Source organism: Canis lupus, chromosome 7 (genome assembly GCF_048164855.1).
Source record: "Canis lupus baileyi chromosome 7, mCanLup2.hap1, whole genome shotgun sequence".
Taxonomy (NCBI): domain Eukaryota; kingdom Metazoa; phylum Chordata; class Mammalia; order Carnivora; family Canidae; genus Canis; species Canis lupus.
The window spans coordinates 15,045,724-15,059,320 of NC_132844.1; the positions used below are offsets into that span (position 1 = coordinate 15,045,724).

Consider the following 13,597-nt stretch of genomic DNA (forward strand, 5'->3'; position numbering starts at 1 on the left):
TAGCTCTCCATTTTAAGAAAGGACAGAGACTAAACATAATTAATGGTAATATCACCTAATTGACAATTTCTACTGTGATAAGTACCAGATGGACAGAAAAGTAAAACTGAGAGTTATTTGCCCTCAAAGACCTGCTTGAGGAGATAGGACATACACACAAATCAGACTGTGAGATAGCACGTGTGAAATACTTGATGGTGAGCTAGGTTGGTGGTTCTTAAATGGTGGTCCCTGAACTAGCAACACTAGATTATCTGGGATCTGCTAGAAATGCAAATTTTAAAAAAAAAATTTTTTTTAGAAGTAGGTTCCATGTCCAGCATGGAACCCAATGCAGGGCTTGAACTCACAAGCCTGAAATTAAGGGCAGGCTGGGTGGCTCAGTGGCTTAGCGCCACCTTTGGCCCAGGACGTGATCCTGGAGACCCAGGATCGAGTCTCACGTTGAGTTCCCTGCCTGGAGCCTGCTTCTCCCTCTGCCTGTGTCTCTGCCTCTCTCTCTCTGTGTCTCTCATGTCTCTCATGAATAAATAAATAAATTCTTAAAAAAAAAAAAAAAAACCCTGAAATTAAGACCTGAGTTGAGATCAAGGTTTGGAAGCTTAACTGACTGAGCCACCCAGGTGCCCCATAGAAGTGCATTCTTGTGTCCTGCTCCATACCTCCTGAATCAGAAATTCCTGGTGAGGGGTGGGGTATCAATCAGTGTTTTTAAAAAGGCCTCCAGGTGATTATGATGCATGCTCAATTTTAAGACCACGGATCTAGTCCAGATGAATACTCCTCAAACTCTGGCATGTTAAGAGTCACCTGGAACAGTGCTGTTTTCTTAAAATTTTTTCAAGTTTTTATTTAAATTCTAGTTAGTTAACATATATATATATGTGTATGTTTACTATATATATATGTTTACTATATATATGTTTACTATATATATATATTAAAATTACATCTGGAACAGTGCTATTTGAAATATGGCCCAAGAACTTCAGGCTCTCCAGGTGATTTTTATTGACCTGAAAGCTTATTAAAACATTTTCTAGTCCCACTCCCAGACATTTTGATTCAGTAGATGGAACCTGAGAATTTGTTTAGCTGTTGGGCTCAGACTCTTTGAGCAGCTCTGCTCTAAGCAGTTGTGCCTCAGGGGTTTAGCAGAGGAGTGGGCAGTGAGAGATACTCATGTGCTGGGACGGTGAGGGTGGTCTTCACTGAGTAGAGGAGGGAGGACTTGATCTGAGGGAAGGCTTAGGTTGGATAGGAGGAGGTTATCTGAGGCCAGGGAGGATGGGGTGAGCACCCAGCATGTTTGACTGAAGTAGAACATTCATGCTAGCTAGACCTTGGCTTGTCCTGCCTGGGACTGGGGGGCAAGTTAGCAGCTCCCCGCAAGGAGGAGGCTGAGAGCCAGGCAGCAGGCAAACAGCCTAGGACCAGGAGTACTCTCTTAGTTGGCGCTGTTATATAGTCCCACCTTTAAGTGGGACTTTTAAGACCCATTATTGCTCTATTTTCTCCTCTTCCCTTCATTCCCCTACCCACCACGCCTGGCTTGCTTCAACTATACAGCTTGTTCTCTCAGTTTGGCCTGAATCTTCAGGCTTGGATTCTGACCATTCTTCTCAGACTCCATGTTGATTTAGTTCTTTCTGGACAACCGTGTTCCTTTGCTCTCCATATTCACCCTTCTCCGTCATCATCCACCCATCATCACCTCAGTCAGTCCTTAATGGGGGTGAGGAACCTAACGAACATGGTCAGTCTTCTTTCATATACTTTCATCTTTGTTGTGTCCTGGTGTCTCCTGGTCAGCTCTGTGTTGCTGTTCATGACAGGAGAAGTGGAAGATAGGGTGGCAAGAGCTAGATCAGGCTTGAAGGTCAGGATAAGCGGCCTTGGATTAATGGGGTTGCTTAGGATTTTGACCAGTGATCTTGTAAAATCCAATCACAGCTCAAGAGCAAATATGCTTTAGGGTTCTGGAACAGTTTTGTTATTCTTTACTTAGCAACCTCCACTCAATTTGTGACATCCTTGGGTGCCCCAGTGGTTAATGCATCTGTGTCATGGCTTTCGCCATGGAGAAGAGCTGCCCAAACCACCCAAGTGAGGTAGGATCAGATTTTAGAAATGTCTAGGACCAGCTAGCATTCCCTAGCCCTCAGTGGAGCCAACGCCTGTTGCCCCTGCTGTGGGCCCTTCTTCTTCATGGCTTCTCCTCTCTGGCTGGCTGCTCACCGTCCTTGCATTTCCTTACTGGTCTCTGCTCCCTAGTGGCCACTTGAAGATCCGGGCATGGAGTTCTGTGAAATCACCCTGGGCACCTGAAGTCACCCTGCCTTCATTGGCTGGATATACTCCACACTCTCTTGCGATGCAGGTTCACCCTCACAATCAGAAGGGCTCTGCACACTAATGGAGGTGTTCTAGGTGCTTGGAAAGTGACCTCTGGTGGAGCATCCCTCAGGGAGTCTGGTATCCCTCACCTCCCAGGGATTCTGATATTTTCAACCTTCATTTGCCCTCACCAGTGGTTCTGGTCCACACTCCCAACCTGGAAGCTGGCAGGGGGTCACAGGTGCTCAGGTATCTCTTAGCCACCTGAGTCCCTCCCTATAGAAAGTAGTGGGGATAGTTTACCTACTGAAAGTGAAGCTTGAGTTACCTTGTCCCCCAAGCCTGTTCCTTCAGTGCCCTTCAGAAGTGCCTTTAGTGTTTTGTTTTTGCAATGTCTGACTGCAAGATCTGGAACCAATTGGTGAAAGCTGGGAGTGCTCCAGTCTTGAGACCTTAGCTTGGCCTCTTTGTCTCTAAGTAGAGTCAAATCTAAATTCAATTTCCCTCTTAAAATTACTTCCTGCCAATGTCCAAAAGGCCAAGGCTAGAACAATTTGAGCAAGAAAATATATACTAATAGTACTGGATTATAAGCCATGGAATAAAAGAAGTATTGATGGATACATACTTACATAAATAAATAATTGAATACATTAGTAAATAGGGGATGTAGGGAATAGTAGAATTCCAATCAATACATGTAGAAGGAATGAGAAAAATAGAAAATCCTGACGAGGCAAACATCATAGTAGTAACTATTTCAGATAACATCCACCCGTGGATGCTGAAATCAGTGGGGCAGAGTTTGCTGAGAAATATGATATATATAGAGTTTCAATATATCTCTCCAAGTTTATTAATTGCAAAGGAAAAATAGTACCATTACAGTGAAGAAATCTGTGGGCACCACCTTTACCACATAGTCAAGGTTAACATCACAACTAAGAAGACACATGGAAATTATGGATCCTCTGATAGGTTGCCCTGAGAAGGTATATTAGTCAGGTTTCTTCAGAGAAACAGATCAATAGGACGTAGGTAAATATATACATTGGTATGTATATGTTTAATATAAAAGTTTAGTATAAGGAATTGGCTCTTGTATTATGGAGGCTGACATGTTGCAAGATCTACAGGGTGAGTGGACACTGGAGACCCAGGAGAGCTGGGTCAGCAGGCTCAACACCTAGAAAGAGCCATGTTTCTGTTTGAGTCCAAAGGCAAGAAGAAGTCCATGTCCCCATTTGAAGGCAATTAAGCAGAAGGAATCCTCCCTTACTCTGGAGAGAGTCAGCCCTTTTTTTTTTTTCAAAGATTATATTTATTTATTTGAGAGAGAGTGAGGAAGAGCGAGAGAGCACAGCAGAGGGAGGAGAAGAAGGAGAGGGCGAAGGAGACTCCACGCTGAGCAGGTGGTGGAGGTGGGGCCATCTCACGACCTTGGGACCATGACCTGAGCTGAAGGCAGATGCTTAACCAACCACCCAGGTGCCTCCCCCCACCGTTTAAAAAAATTAAGGCCTTCAACTAATTGGATGAGGCCCACTCATATTAGAGAGAGTAATCTGCTGTAGTCAGTCTGACACTTAAGTGTTTTTTTTTTTTTTTTCTTAAGTGTTAACCTAATTCAGAACACCCTCACAGGGGCACCTGGGTGGCTCAGGGGTTGGGCGTCTGCCTTCGGCTCAGGGCGTGATCCCAGGGTCCTGGGATCAAGTCCTGCATCAGGCTCCCTGCAGCGAGCCTGCTTTTCCCTCTGCCTCTCTCTCTGCCTCTCTCTCTCTCTCTCTCTCTCTGTCTCTGTCTCTCATGAATAAATAAATAACATTTCAAAAAACAAACATAAAAACCCACCCTCACAAAAACCTAGAATAAACTGACCAAAAAACTTAGCACTCTGTGGCCTAATTACATTGACATATAAAATTAACCATCACAGAAGGTTACATTATGACTTCCGTGGTATTCTTGCCAAAAATGCATGACCTAATCTAATCATACAAAAACTTAGGCAAACTCAAATTGATGAGCATTGTACAAAAGAACTGACCAGTACTCTTTAAAAGTGTTGGGGTTATGAAGGACATGGAGAGACTAGGAATTTTCAGATTGGAGGAGATTGAGGGTACATGACACCCACATGCAGTGTGGGATCCTAGATGGAATCCTGGATCGGATCCTGGGACACGAAAGGGCAGTAGTTGAAAAACTAATACAGTCTGAATCGAGTCTATAGTGCAGTTAACAGTACTGTATTAATATTAATTTCTTAGTTTTGATACAGGTACTGTGATTGTATAAGATACTGATATTAGCAGAAGCTGTTTGAGGGGTATAGAGGAGCTCCTTTTTTTTTGCAACTTTTCTGTTAGTCTAAAATCATTTCAAAATAAAATTTTTGTAAAGGCTTCCTGCCATTTGGTACTTGAGGACTGTTCAATAACAGAGTATATTTTGATATTCTTTACATTTATGACTGTTGTGTGTGTGTATACACTTGTAATTTTGTATCTACCGTTCATCATTTTCCACGAATTCCGTCCTGGTTTTTTTGGAAGCACCTTTAAAAAGCCCTAGGCTTTTTTTCTTTCTTTTTTCCTATATTCAGAATTCCTTCCTCTCTAAAGCATTGTTTTTGGTAAAGGATCACAGCTCAACCCTCCTGCTGTTCCAGGGGGTGTTAATCTCTGGGATGATGATCCATGTGGCATATTACACAGAGCAGAGAGCCTAAGGCCAGAGGTTAGAAGACCTGGGAGCCAGCCTTCTTAGTCTGGTTCTATTACTAACTAACTCTGTGAATTTTTAGTGTTAATGTTCTCATGCCAAATAGGAAATTTTGGCTGAATACTGCATGTACTAGTTGATGTATGGATTCAAATGATTATATTTTTTATTAAAGTTTTTTCTTTTCTTTTTTTTTATCAAAGTCCCAAGTGCTCTTATTTTTAGGTTCCTAAGGTTGTTTTTTTTTTAAATTATTTTTTTTTTTATTTTTATCCCTTTGTATTTTTCCCTCTTGTCTCCAAAGTCTTTGGGTTCTACAACAGCTGTCAATTTATACACTTCACTCTGGCATTTCCCTTAGACAATCTCTTTCTCTCTTTTTTAAATCAAAGAGATCAACATTTTTTTTTCTTTCAAGCAGGAAGCTACTACAGCTGTCCTGTCTTTTTAAAAAAATATTTATTTATTCTTGAGAGAGAGCGAGAAGCAGAGACACAGGCAGAGGGAGAAGCAGGCTCCATGCAGGGAGCCCAATGTGGGACTCGATCCCAGGACTCCAGGATTATGCTCTGAGCCAAAGGCAGACACTCAACCGCTGAGCTACCCAGGCATCCCCAGCTGTCCTGTCTTGTTTTTCTTCTCTCTGAAACTGTGTGGGCCTTCTCACAGTAGTCCCTAAAACTGTCTCATGGCTTCTGCATTGTGGGCTTCCTTATGTTTGGGCCTTGACTGGGCCAAGCCCTGGCATAGTCCTATAGGGATCACTGGCTCACCCCTCCTGCCCTTGTAGGATGGCACAAGAGCTCTGGGTCAGGGTCGCTCAGCCAACCTACATCACTAATGCCAGCCACTCCATGAGGCCAAGGCATGGAGCCAGCAGGGTGCATTAAGAAATAACTGACGGGATCCCTGGGTGGCGCAGCGGTTTGGCGCCTGCCTTTGGCCCAGGGCGCGATCCTGGAGACCCGGGATCGAATCCCACGTCGGGCTCCCGGTGCATGGAGCCTGCTTCTCCCTCTGCCTCTCTCTCTCTCTTTCTCTGTGACTATCATAAATAAAAATTAAAAAATTAAAAAAAAAAAAAGAAATAACTGACACTTTTTTTTTTTTTAAAGATTTTGTTTGTTTACTTTAGATCGAGAGTGAGAAAGTAAAGAGTGGTAGGGAGGAGCAGAAGGGGAGGCAGAGGGAGAGAGAGAGAATTTTTTTTTTTTTTAAGATTTTATTTATTAGAGAACGAATGTGCACAAGTGAGGGAAGGGACAGAGGGAGAAGCAGACTCCCCACTGAGCAGGGAGCCCAATACAGGGCCTCCAGGATCTTGACCTGAGCTGAGGGCAGATGCTTAACTGACTGAGGCATCCCACGGAAACAACTGACACTCTTGAGAACAAATGATTTATCCAGGTTCGTTCTGTTATTTTTGTCTAGTGTTTTCCTGTGTATTCCCAGTATATGGATGGAGGGCTTAGATCCCAGGGTAAGGCTCAAATAATGGAGAGATTGGTTGACAGTGGGAAACACCTTAGGGGCCTCTGGTATGGACATCTAACTTGCTTGTCCTCACCAAGTAGACAATTTGGTTAGGGCATATTTAGGGCATTTCTTGGTCCCAGTAGAATATAGAGTAGAAATGAATTTTTTAAAGATGATCTCCAGCTACATTTGTTGTTGTTTTTTTGGGGGTTGTTTTTATAAAATTGAGATATAAGTAACATAAAGCATTATGTAAGTTTAAGGTGTACAGAGTATTGATTTGATACATTTCCATATGTTCATATTGTGCTGTGTTGGTCTGTTAATTTGCATTCCCAACTCAAGCCATTTCTCCTTCTAGCTTGTTTATACACAGTCATCAGATACTTAATTTTGTCAGCCTGCCACTCAAGAGCAGTGAAATGGGTAGATATTTGTAGCATACAGCATTTAGAAGCATGCTTGGTATGTAGTAAATATTTCATTAGAATTTGTTTAATAAAAATAGGAAATTATTCTTACTTTCAAAGACCGTATCATTAATTGGAAAGATAAAATGCACAAACAACCAAAAGAAAAACAAAACAAAACAAAATAAAAACAAAAACATACCCAACCAGCACATAGTTCAGTATGGATGAAATGCCACCCAAGAGGCTGGGTGAGAAGAGCCTCTGCTGTGTGCTCTCAAGTCACCTCACTTATTCGTCTAAACTACCAGCAATTCCTCCCATTTTATGGTTCAAAAAATTGAGGTTAGTAGGCATAAAAGGCCTTACAGTCCTACAAGGTCATATGTTAATAGCAAGGTTTGAACTCAGGACTGTCTGAACTGAAGACTCTTGTTACCACCAGATAGAATAGACAGAGAAAGCTTTGGAAGGAGGCTTGTGCTGGACCGGGAAGGATGGATAGAATTTACCAGATGGAGAGAAGTGGGGAGCACATACAGACTGTGGAGGGCAGGGAAAGGGGTAGGTACAGCATAAGAAAAGATGGGACCTTGGGAAGCATGAAGTGTGCTGGGAAGGGGGGGGTACCCCCCAGACTTGCCAGAGTAAGGAAGGAGCATCAGATAAAGCCAGAACATGGGTTGGAGGCAGAGCATAATGAGCCTTGAATTCCGAGTTTGGACTTTATTTCATAACCCATATCATAGCCCATTGATGGTAGTTGTGAAGGGGAGTGACATGGTGAAGAGTACTTTAGTGATTTAAGTCAGGTGGGATAGGAATGTGCTGCAGAAACAAAGGGGCTGCTATCATGAAAGCGAAGGCTTGAGGTACCAACATATGGTTTAAGTACTTCATGTGCATTATGCCATTCATCCTGATGATAGCCCTAAGAAATGAGCACTGTTAATGTCATCCCCATTTTCCGGATGGGCAAACTGAGGCTCTGGGAGGGTAAGTACTGAGTAGACTCCCACAGGGATTACTGATGTTGCTGGGATCTGAATACGGTGGATCCAGTTCCTCCTGAGCTGCCTCTGTATGCTACAGCGCCTGACACTAGCTCGGGAGACAAGTTGGGGCAATTTTAATAGGTCAGATGTCCAGTAGTTCGGTAGTGATGGAAAAGGAGAGATGGGAGCAGAAGTGCAACACATCGTTGTATGCGAGCCCAATCCCTAGGCCTGTAATTTCATAGTTTCTGTGTAGCGCTTCCTTCAGAAGCTGGTGCTCAGTGTGAGACCATTGCCAAGACCATGGTGCAACATGGAAAACCTTGCCACCTAGCTTAGGCTTCTTGAATTTTTCCAAGGAAATGTATTAATTTAATAAAGTAGGTGCCTGAGGCTGGTGTGCTTGGTGTGGGGTACCTTTGAGATGGTTTAAGCAAATTTTCAGGTGTTCTTAAGCATCTCAAGTTTTAGTTACCAGAGTTTGAGACGAGGAGGTGCCTCCAGAGGTCTGTGGGTGATCACATCTCCCTTCACCCCATGAACCTCCCCCCTCACCTGCTTTTCTTGATATGTTCCCAGTTACTTCTCTGTTTTGCTGCTGTATGGGTTGATATACCACAGAATTGTCTGTTTTACTTTTGTTTCTAATATATATTTTTTTTCTTTTTTTTTTTTAAGAAAAAGAGGGTGCATGCATTTTGTCTCTGCAAAGCTTTTGACACACAGTTAAATGGACCTGTAATTTGTGCTTTATGTGATGGTGGCCATGTGGGGCAGTGCAGGCCAGCCCAATAACCTCTCTGCTCTGTCTGCTGCAGGTGATAAGAAGTACATCATGGGGCCCAAGCTTTCTACTCTTGATGCCACTGTCTTCGGACACTTGGCACAGGCAATGTGGACCTTACCTGGGACAAGACCTGAGCGGCTGATCAAAGGCAAGTCCTACAAACCTCTTCGGGTTTTGGGAGTTGCTGTGGGATGAAGGGGTGTGTAGGGGTAACACAATGAAGTATTCTAGGCCAATGCCTGTGAACTTGACTAAGTTTCATGGTGACACCAGGCTGTGGTGTCTAGGGCCAGGGTCAGTTTACTGTGCTCATGATATTTAGGGGTTGAGGAGAGACCAGGCTGCAATCTTGCCTAGACTATGTTCTCAACAAAGTTGACACAAATTGTACTGTGTATCACACCAGGGCTTTTCTTTCAACTCCTACGTAGTGGACTTAGTACTTGTTGATACAGAGCTTGAGTTCCACTTAGTGCTTTTGTTTTGTTGGCTTTCTTAATTTCCTTGGGACACAGGTGGCTTACCACTTTCTGATATATCTAATGCTGCTGCAAACATGGTAGGCTGGGGCTGATGGACTCACTGCCCATCTCCATGCTGTTTTTGAGTCTGAGCAGGTTTATGTATTTCACGTGTAGGTATAAGTACATACGTTTCTACATCATTGGAGTTCAAAATATTCTTTTCTCCTATTCCAGTGGGTATCTACAGGTCATATATTGAGAGTAGTAGAGCTAGAAAGTTCAAGATTGTGAAAAATGGGGCAAGTGTCAACAAATGCTTCGTAAGTCAGATACAATGTAAGATATTATTACTTGTAGTAGTTGTGTATGTTGCCTAAGAAACACAATCTTGTATTTTTGTAGTATGAGCTTGGCTGTAAGGCCTGCCAGAGTTTCATTATGGACTGGAGGAGTAGAAGTAGGGGTGAATAGGACCAGACCTAGAGGAGGAATGAATATATGTGTGGGGGTGGGTGGAGGTAGGGGTGGTAAGCCAAGAGTAAAATTCATGTTAGCAAGGGGGCAGGGAAAGTCAGATCAATGTGAGTTGATGTCAAGGACCAGACCTTGGCGTGTGTGTATGTTGAGGGGCGCAGACTGAAGGGGTGGGATGTACAAGGAAGCTGGGCCCCTGGGAGAGGCTTCCCCTGTGTTGGTGGGTGGGAACTGTTTGGAGTCCTCTCCAATTTGAAGAAGTACCTAAGCAAGTGCCTGGGGGCTGGGGATAGAGGGTTCAAAGTCCAATATTTGGGTTTGAGAAGGGGAGTGACAGAATTGACCAGGGTATTTATGCCCTGACTGAGCAGGCTGGGAGTGTAGATGAGGTCACCAGTGAATAGCATATAGAATGCTTTTAATGTTGGATGGATGATGGTTGGGAACCAACCAAGGCAGAATGATACAAGAAACATGACGCAGGTGAATACTCCTGTGTGGTGGTCACAGGTAGGTGGATAGGAAGGTTGGTGAAGGCTATGGCACTCTGGTGTGTGTGTGTGTGTGTGTGTGTGTGTGTGTGTCTGTGTGTGTGTATTCATGTGCATGCCCAGAAGCTCAGACCAGGCTAAGGACAGAAGTCATTCTCCAGATCCTCCTATTGGAGGGGTTGGGGCTTCAGCTACATTACCAGACTTGGTTGGAATGGGTCAGGCACTGGCTGAAGGTCTTCCAGAACTTCAGCTGAGTGAGGCCTGGGATAGTATGCACTGATACTTAATTTCCTAAATAATCAGCATAGAGATGTTCTTTATCTTACAATATGTTAAAACTTACCTAAATTGAATGTTATCCTAATGGTGACATTTGTAGCATTTAACATAGTTTCTCTTCATTTTAATTATCTAAAAATATATTGGTTCCCTTTAGTTCATTTAGAGGTATGTTTTATATGTACCCTCTGTTCCTGTTACTTCCTACTCCCTCCCTCCATTTCCCCAGCACACCACTTTTACACACTGGTGAGTACACAGACTGTTACATCTGTCCACATAATTCTTTATTTTTTTTAAATTTTTGATTAAAAAAGTATTTTAAAGATTTATATTCATTCATTCATTCATTCATTCATTCATTCATTCATGATAGACATAGAGAGAGAGAGAGAGAGAGAGAGAGGCAGAGACACAGGAGGAGGGAGAAGCAGGCTCCATGCTGGGAGCCCGACGCGGGACTCGATCCTGGGACTCCAGGATCACGCCCTGGGCCAAAGGCAGGCGCTAAACCACTGAGCCACCCAGGGATCCCCTGATTAAAAATTTTTTAATTTAAGTTCAATTATTAACGTATAATATATTATTGGTTTCAGAGGTAGAGCTCAGTGATTCATCAGTCTTATAGGAAACAAACTGAAGGTCGCTGGAAGGGCAGAGGGTGGAGGGACAGAGTAGCTGGGTGATGGACACTAGGGAGGGCACTTGTAATGAGCACTGGGTATTATACTCACATACTTCTATATGTACATACTCCATACACACTCACTTGTACACATAGACTTATATTTGTACCAAGTGCTTGCTCATGCGCGTGCGTGCATGTGCACACACAACTGACATCATCTGTTATTACTCAGAAGCATTTAGGTATCCATTATAAGTAGAACTATCAAATTCTATGGAATCCCTTCTTGCAGGGATGAAGCATCTTTTATTAAATTATTTATGACTTGGCCCTTCTCTCTTTCACTTCCTGGAAGGACTCGAGACATTTATTGTTCTTTTTAAAGAAATGGGTCAGCCTTTTTGAAGGATTGATTTTGAGTCCCACTCAATGCCCACACATTTGAGGGAATCTGACACCATCATCTGTGAGGGACTTTGGCACATGGTTGCATGTACTTGATTCTTAAACAAGTTAGCAGCTTCCAGCTCTCCCTGGGGAATGGTGTCGCATGAATCATTAAAGTCCCTAGAGAGTCTCCAAATCACATTTTGGTCATTGGTTCCATGCTCTTCTTCTAAACCTTCTGACTGGAGCTGCTAATAGGAAGGCAAACTACTACTTTCGCCTCTACTTCTTTCTCCGTCTTTGCTCTTCCTGTGGTGGAGACTTCCCTAAGAAGTAACAAGAGGAAGGAGAAGCAGAAACAACTAAGAACCTGTATGATTTAGAACTGGCTCAAAACCAGGAGTGTGAATGCTTGGTTGGATGAAGCAATTTTCTGCCTTAACTTTGGAGCCGCCAGGGCACTGTTGGCCTCACTGCATGTGTGAGTGTGTGAGTGCATATGTGTAAATATTAGCTTTTGGTCCTAGATATTAGTTACAGTATCTAGCCACACAGTGTACTGGAGCCATCTAAAATAGTGAGAAATTTGCCTTGATTTAGGTGAGTAAGTTGAGGGACTTTGAATATTCAGCAATTCTTAAAATATACATAAGTGTGTGTTTGCATATATATATATAGATAGATAGATGTAGATATATGAAATATTATTTTCTTGCTGGAGAAAATTTCAAAAAGTAGAAAAGTTAAAAAAAAATAACTTGTGCCCCCTGTCACACACAGAGAACTACTGTTAATATCGTAGCATGTGTCCTCATCTTTCAAGAAGTACATGTATGTGTATATTTTTAAAAATTAGGATCCTGATGCTGATACAGTTATAAACCTATAGTTTTAATGAACTATGTATTATGACCATTTCCCTTGTCATTAAATATGCCTTAAAACAACATAATATTCTATCCCATGGCTACATTGTAATTGATGTGATTAATCTTCTTTTTCTGGACTTGTGGGTTATTTCACATTTTTTTAAACCAGTATTTTATAGTGAATATTGTATAAATACATATTCTTGCTTATTTCTGGTTATTTCCTTAAGCTAAATTTCTGGTTGGGGAATTTCTACCTTAAAAGGTTTAAGCTCTTAGTCTACATGGCTAAATTGCTTGTTAGAAAGACTGTAGCTGTGTATATTCTTATTTAAAAAAAAAAAATCACGACTTGAGCCAAAGACAGATGCTCAACCACTGAGCCACCCAGGTGCCCCTTTTATTGGAAATTTAAATTTAAAAATACATGATTGTCATAATAAGTTCAATTATATAGGAAAATTTTAAAACATTTATTTAAAACAATTTTTTAAAATATTTTATTTATTTGAGAGAAACATAGAGACAGCAACAGAGAGTGTGAGTAGGAAAGAGGGGGAGCAGTGGGGAGCCCCATGCAGGGCTCTATCCCAGAATCCTGGGATCATGAATTGAGCTCAAGGCAGATGCATAACCGACTAAGCCACCTAAGCAGCCCTGATTTTTTTTTTAGCCCTGAATATTTTAAAAGATTTATGCTGTCCCCCTCATCCATGTCCAATATCACTCCCATAGAATAACCAATATTAAGAATTTGGGATGAATCTTTCTGTGCCTTTCTTTTTCATGTGCAAATTTACATATGTGTATATAGTAGTTTTGGTTTGTTTTTACTATTTTTAAGCTAAGCAATAGAACTGTATTATACACATTATAACTTGCTTTTTCCACTTAATACAATATTATGTCTTTTTAACAGCTACAGAATATATAAAATTGATACAGTATAATTCATTCAGTCAATCCCTATTGATGACATTCAGGCTGTTTTCACCTTTCTTTTTTACTGACACAATGCTGTTGCTATCCATACCCGTATATCTTTATATACTGGTGCTTTTCTTTTAGTAGACTGGAGAAATAAAAGTGGAGTTCTGGGCCAACAGATATATACATTTAATATTTCAACAGGAGATTTTGGATTACTTTCCAAAAAAGTGTATAGCAATTTATAATTCCATGAGACATGTAGTTACATTGCCTGACCCTCCACATTGGATATTATCAGACTTTAATTTTTACTGGTTTGATGTACGAAATCGTTATCTGA

At 41.9% G+C, this 13,597-nt stretch overlaps 1 protein-coding gene across 5 annotated transcripts in view; it reads left to right on the forward strand.

The window, feature by feature from the left end:
* Window positions 1–13,597, forward strand: part of FAXC (failed axon connections homolog, metaxin like GST domain containing) — a 78,530-nt gene that overhangs the window by 53,322 nt on the left and 11,611 nt on the right. For all 5 annotated transcript variants that reach the window (XM_072831989.1, XM_072831990.1, XM_072831992.1 and 2 more), the window contains one exon: window positions 8,764–8,880. In XM_072831989.1, coding sequence (XP_072688090.1) covers window positions 8,764–8,880 — 117 coding nt within the window. The remainder of the gene's footprint in view (window positions 1–8,763; window positions 8,881–13,597) is intronic.